This window comes from Oryzias latipes, chromosome 16, assembly GCF_002234675.1.
Source record: "Oryzias latipes chromosome 16, ASM223467v1".
NCBI lineage: Eukaryota > Metazoa > Chordata > Actinopteri > Beloniformes > Adrianichthyidae > Oryzias > Oryzias latipes.
The window spans coordinates 19,879,396-19,886,243 of NC_019874.2; the positions used below are offsets into that span (position 1 = coordinate 19,879,396).

The window sequence follows — 6,848 nt, forward strand, 5'->3', positions numbered from 1 at the left end:
TGAAAGGAAACAATTCAAATGGATATAAAAATCGACAAGCAAAAGACATTTTTATTGCTGACCAAACACATAAGTTATATATGTTTCTAAAAGGATGTGGATATTGCTTCCTTTAATCCCACTAGGTTGAGGGGCCATTGATACAGCTTGTTGGCATGTTCCAATCATTCCAACATACCTGTTGATTAAACAGCCATCCTACACTGTGAACCAAACTCAGGAAACGGGAGGTGAGAAAGCCACATGGAAAGAAAGTGAAAGGTGGGGCTGTACACAAAGTGAGCGACAACTGGTGTGGCAGGACATATGACAGCAGCAGGGTTAACATGATCAGGCTGCCTGACAGCGTGGAAACGACGCAATATTAACACTTCTGGCTATACGAATGGAGGGGGGGGGAGGTTTGAAAGCTGGTTTGTACCGGAGGCAGACAGAGCATTTGCACAAGTTTAGGAACAGAGAGGGACAGAGCTCAGTCTTGTGTGCATGCACATAGTCTCTATCTGGGTCTCCATACAAGATCTGGGAGGAACAGAGGCTGCAAAGCTGCTGCATCGATCTACGCAGCAAAAGACTCCCAGCAACGTATCCAGTTTTGTCGGCCTTTTTAAAGCTTTTTAAAGTAATTTTTTAGATGCTGGAAAGAGATAAGACAAACTGAGCAAGGATCATCCGGCTGAACTGAAAATGACTGTAAGTATTGCAATGCTTGTCTGGCCCACAGCTTTACACGCACTGCTAAACAGTAGTCTAAGTTAAGTTAAAATCAACATTCCGAGTGACAAAAAGATCCATACCCACAAAGCAAAACGGGTCAATAAAATTACCTTAAAAAAATCTTTAACCATCTTTGTGCAGAGACGTCACTAAAGCCATGCAGATATCAGATCTGCAGTTCCTCAGTGTGTGATGCTCCACACGTTTCCTGGACCTTTAGTTAGTTAATTTTGAGTTTTCATCTCAAACAATCCAAAAAGCGTTAATTCACTTTTGGTGGAGTTTTAGATTGTTAATGATCAGAAATGGAATTTCACAGTACAACTTACTTAAATAACACACATTAGTAATGAATAGGTTGAGGTTAAGTTGAACAAAAATGTATCAAATGGAGGATTTATAGTAACTTCTATGCTCACAACTAGAAGCTGAATTTCCTCGGCTGCGGTTGTGAAGTGGGATTTTTTTGTGTCAACATTTTAACTATGCAAGTGTGCCATTTGTCTTGTCATCGCTGTGCTTGAGCTGTAATATTCATGCCTTGAATTTCAACTTTCTCCAAAGTCATTTATGGGGAAAATAATCACCTTTAATTGGCTTTCAAGTTTTATACTGCCACAATCCTGAGATGATGTGTGGCTGTAAACCCTTCAGTGAACCATCTGATCTCTTGATCTCTCTTAACATTTTTACAGACAATTAGTCTACAAACCAAACTTTTCCATGTTCTTGCACAAAGAAGTGTTTCCATAGTTTGAAGTGACTGAAGGTCAGTAAAATAAGACATCCTCCTCTCATCACTTTGTCGTTTAGTTGTATATCTTAGCTGCTCAGACCCTTTGTAGTTTAATCAGGGGGATGAGGTGGGGGATTTCTTTAGAAGAAAATCATCATGTCTGTGTCTTTGTTATGCCGGGAATGATGATGAAGAATCAAAAAGCTTAATGACAGAATCAAATGATTAAAACTTACATGAGTAACATTTTTTCCACGTTGTGTGAAGAATCAGTGAATATAATCCCATTACTTCGAGTGGTTTTTGACTTCTCACTACATTCGTGAAAGCAAAGAAGTAAATGAGCCCTAAATATTGCCACTAACAAGATAAACGACAGTTACAGTCCTATCGTGTTGCAGGTTTCAGTGACAGCAGAATGTGCAGACCTCATTCTTTGCAGCTTTCTTTCATCACAAGCTGTTCAGGTTGCAGGTTTTATTTCTCTTGATGCTGCAGAACCAATATTCAGGCTGGATGCCATGATACTCAATACAGTTTTGTGTGATTGATTCTTTTTTCTTTTTTTTTTTAGGCTGAAGCAGCTAAAGAACTCGATGAGTTATGTTTCCTGTCAGCGCAGTCCATTACCAGCCTGAAAGTATCGGAACACTTTCAGGTGATAAAGCGCCTAGGAGAGGGGTCCTATGGAAAGGTTATGCTGGCTGTACACAAGAAAAGAGGTTTGAGAAACACCAAACTTGTCCAGTTTAGACTAAAGATTGGGATTTTAAAGGCAAAACATATTTAAACTCTGTTACTGTTGTGACCCAGGCTCCTAATGAAGAACTATGTTAGGAAAACCTCTATTTTTTTATTTCTAATCTTTAACACTTCATAAAGTGCTTTCAAATTCTTAAAGGAGAGTCTGAGCTGGAGTAAGTCAGTAAACGTCCCAAAGGGGATATCACATTTATTCACAGTTTTCAGGAATGGATTACACTTTAAGCCTTTCAGCCACGACTCATTCTTGGATTTCATAACTGTGTACATTTGCTTTACTCCCACAAGGAACTCCGATGGCTCTGAAGTTCTTTCCGCGGAAGTCTACCTCCCTGGTCTCGTTCCTGCGTGAATACAACCTCTCCCTTTTATACTGCACCCATCCTTCTCTGACCCGGGCCCTTGGCATCTTCTTCTGCACGCCGTCCTACTATGTCTTTGCTCAGCAACCCGGTCTCTATGGGGACCTCTACAGTGTTATTGTGTCAGAGGTCAGTTTGGGGGTTTGCAAGAAACTGTTGCACATCAGATTTTCAGACGCAACTTAGAACTATTTCAATTGAAAATTGTTTTTTTTTGGTGTTTTTAATATGTTTTTGTGGTATTTTTCTGATGATGGAGGATATATAGACAGAAAACAAGCTTAGAGTATTTTTAAGAGTATTTTTATATATATAAATCATTGTGAATCAGGAGCAGACAAAAAAAGCTTGTAGCCGTGGTGTAGAAGCTACTGCGGCAATCCACAAGCTCTAAAGTCTTCATTTTCCACGTTTGAGCTATCATCTGACTTAAAACTGTATTGCACCGACAATGTTAGGTTGGGGATGTGAGGGGCTGTACACTAGCAGGAGTGAGTGTAATCAGATGGATGATGGGAAAGCAAGGCGGGCATACTCCACGCGAACACTCCTGCTCACTACTTGGAGGCAAATTTCTAATGAACAATTGCCTCTCTGCAGAAACTATGTCCTGGAAAACAACAGGCGTTTTGATTTTGGCTCTGGAACATTTAAAAAATAGATCAAAAGATGATCGGAGTGAGTCTTTAAAGGCAAAATAACATTTTCCGCTGCCACCTCTTTACATGGCATCACATTGCTTTTAGTGCAAAATAAACATTTAGACTTTGGTACCACTTAAAGGCTGTGGAAATAATCCAAGCATTCACACGGGATTGTTGACTGACAAATTTAACTTTGCGACTTTCTTTTAATCTTATCTTGTCCTCTGGGAGGATTGGGGCTTGTCCGGGCAATCCTTACTTCTGCTGGCAACATGTGAGATGTGCTTGATAGCAGCTTTGAGCTCACTGGCTTCTGTCAGTGACAGAGCAAAGTGCTGTAACTGAAAGGAGAAAGAGTTCATGAGGTAGGGCAGGGATTTCCAAATGTGTCACCATCTTATCTGTTGACGCAGATTTAATTGACTTTGATCCAAAACTCAAATGCTCTCATGAAGCTCCTCATCTACCAGCATCCTCCTAATCAAGCCCACTTTTTCCAAGGAGAGTTTCCCCCACTTTTTTCATAGTTTTCTGAAAATGTCCAACAATTTAAAAGTTAATTATCTAGCAAATCATTATTATTTTATAAGTATTTGACAAGATAGACCAGATGCTAACCTGACAGGTTTATAAAGAAACAATATTGTGGTTTAACTCATTTTTTACCATTACTCTGCAAATATTTTAGATTCATTTTTTGATAAATAAACATTTTTTGTTACGGTTTGGACACCTGCTTTTCTGGAAGCTAATAACAACCTCTCTTACCAAATTTTAGATGGTTTGAATACCAAACCTTTGCTGTGGGTGGAAAAGATAACACCCTAACATGAATTATGTTTGGAGATGTCAACTTATTGGTGCTGTAACATAAATATTTCCCCATGGTTGTGTTGACATGAATTCAACCTGTTGCTGATTGCCTCCATCACACCTGTTTGTCTGTCTGTTTCAGGTTGGGCTGGATGAAGATCGTGTGCAAAGTGTCATGTCTCAGTTGAGTGGTGCTGTCACCCACCTCCACTCTCTGGGCTTTGTCCATCGGGACATCAAGCCTGAGAACGTCTTCCTGTGTGACAGATCATGCAGCTGGGTCAAACTGGGAGACTTTGGCCTCACCCGGGCGATCGGCACCACTGTTCGGGCTGTGTGGTACGAGTCGCCTTTCTGCACTCCTGAAGTGGAAGCTGCTAAAGAGGCAGAAATAGAGATGGAGAAAAAGCAACATGAGGGGCTTGAAGACATTGTGGAGGATATCTGGATGACGGTGGAGCCCTGCATTGACAGCTGGTCCCTTGGTGTACTTATCTACTGCCTACTAACTGGCTGCTTTCCTTGGGAAGAGAGCACTCATGACGACTGCGGCTACAGGAAATACAGAGAGTGGTTTGATCGGGAGGTGGAAAAAGAGAACGGATTGAGCGATTTGCAGTGTAAAGAGGACAAAGGCTATAAAGCCATTGAGCAACAAGAAAGGGAAAACTCTCCTCCCTCTCAGTTTGATGGCCTCACTCCGCTTGTGATGACTCTTTTAAAGGAGCTTCTTCACCCTGATCCCAAGCAAAGAGGAAGCCCAGAGGAGATCCTGAGTTACCTGGGAGAACCGTGGCTCAAGGAGACAGCCAGGGAGGAGAAGAGGAGGGCGGAGGAGGCTGAGAAGGAAGCAAGAAAAATAAGAGAAAGAGGGGAGTTAGAAGAAGAGCTGCTTAGGGGAGGAAAAGGGGAGAGATAAATGTGTTTGTAAAATTTAATATATTTACACTGTGGTGCAACATGATTATGGATATTACAGCCTAAGTGCATTGGGTGCTGCATTTTTCTCTTTTGTAAATATCAGTAATCAAGTTTTCACTTTTATATTTTTTAATATTTCTGTGTGTTTTAGAATCAATATCAAAGAAGGAGTTTGATTTTGTAAATGAGCTGAATGTTATTTTCAGAAAAAAATGTAAATTAAAATTGTTTCCAGCCAAAAAGTCATTTTTTCTGTTCATACAGATTGACTTTATTTTTTTTTGACAGCATTGACCTGGCATGGATTCAAGCTATTTGAGAAAAACAATAGAAATAATCAGTAAAAACCAGGAACAATTTCATAGAAAGTTGTGAGTGTGCAGTAACAAGCTGCAGGGCAATGGCTTCCTACATAAAACATACTGGTATTTACAGTGTTAAAGTTTAAAATACTTTTAAAGTCTTTTAACCTTTTAGTCTGTACAGTCTGTTTTTTAAGAGTAAATGACGATTAACACCAATCAGTTGCAATGTAGAATTCCTTGACTTGTCTATGCCAAGGACATGTCAACATTTGATGCCAAGGCTACCGATCAAACTACCAACCTTTTGGCAGACAGCTGATCCACCTAATGGACTCCATGGAGATCTCTGTTGCTACTGTTCTGAGAAATTCAGACTGGCTTCTGTACACAAATTGGCTCCCAAATGAACCCCAAAATGTTCATTGTTAAATAAATATAAATCAAAATTTATTTAATCAGAGGATCGACCAATAAAAATCTTTTAAATATTTAAAAAGATCATGAAATTGTGAAACCAGCACACAAATTTTGAGTTGACCACATTATTGTCATATATATTTCATTTTCGCTTTAAAAAACATGCATTTTATGTTATAACACAATTGTATTGTAATAAATATTGATTATAATAAATATTTTTAATCATGTTATACATTAATATAATTCTATGGCTTTTTTAAGAAACTCTGTTTTCAAAATCAGTGTTTTCCAAAGTAGCTTTTTCTTTATTTCACATGAGTCTGTCAATCAATCATTGAGAGTGGGTGGAATCTGAATGGTCATTGGCTGATCCTTTGTAAATTGACTCGTGTTCCTGAACACCTGCTCTGTTGTGTGCCGTTGCCATAGCTAGAAAGTAACGTAAAATCACCAGATGATGTATTCGGTGACATTCATACGACTTTGCTGACCTTAGTGATCAAACAGACTGACAATCTGTCAGCGGATGTAATTTTGAGTCGTTTGGATGAAGAAATGCTCGGCTTGATATTTGCTGCAGAAGATGCTAGAATCCTCTGCAGCTAGAATCCTCTGTCTTTTCTAGTTGAAAAGCAATTGAGCACTGGGTTGTTTTTTTTTAACAGTTATTCAACAAATTGAAAAAATAAATACTCAGAAATGCAATTTTGACCTTAATCTTCCAAATATATCTCCTCCATTATTAGAAAAATGCCACTAGAACATGTTCAAACACCAGAAACACACTTTTTATTGGACTGGGTCTTTAAACACACAGCTGACATTTCGTCCAGCGTTTCCTGTGTGGAGATCAGCTTTACAAAAAAAGGTCAAAGACCAAGACCTTCTCCAGAGCGATGGCTTGATGGTCAGCCAGCAAATGATCATGACAATCTCCCAGTGAGGCACTCTGTTGCTTGTGGCTTTTCTTTTTATGCAATGTTGCTAAGATGAGAGCACCATTTTTCTGTCTAGGATATTGATAAGACTGTAACCGCTACCCCTCTTTGATGTAAAGATAAATTACATTTTGAAACGTATATATGCTTTCAGCCAACACTGCAAGAGATTAGTCATCTTGCAATTATCTTCCAAAGATGCAAACAAATAAAATCTGATTTGAAACCAA

The 6,848-nt window shown here is 39.2% G+C and overlaps 1 protein-coding gene across 1 annotated transcript; it reads left to right on the top strand.

The window, feature by feature from the left end:
- Window positions 1–267: 267 nt before the first annotated feature.
- On the top strand, window positions 268–6,848 carry LOC101167480 (serine/threonine-protein kinase SBK2). Its single transcript, XM_004077950.4, has 4 exons — window positions 268–693; window positions 2,028–2,175; window positions 2,504–2,706; window positions 4,177–6,848. The coding sequence occupies exons 1-4, from the start codon at window positions 688–690 to the stop codon at window positions 4,951–4,953; spliced, it is 1,134 nt and encodes a 377-aa protein (XP_004077998.1). The 5' UTR covers window positions 268–687; the 3' UTR covers window positions 4,954–6,848.

Coding starts and splice junctions, on each gene's coding strand:
- LOC101167480 (XM_004077950.4), top strand. Junction 2,176..2,503: donor GGCTGTACACAAGAAAAGAG/GTTTGAGAAACA, acceptor TACTCCCACAAG/GAACTCCGATGGCTCTGAAG. Junction 2,707..4,176: donor ACAGTGTTATTGTGTCAGAG/GTCAGTTTGGGG, acceptor TGTCTGTTTCAG/GTTGGGCTGGATGAAGATCG.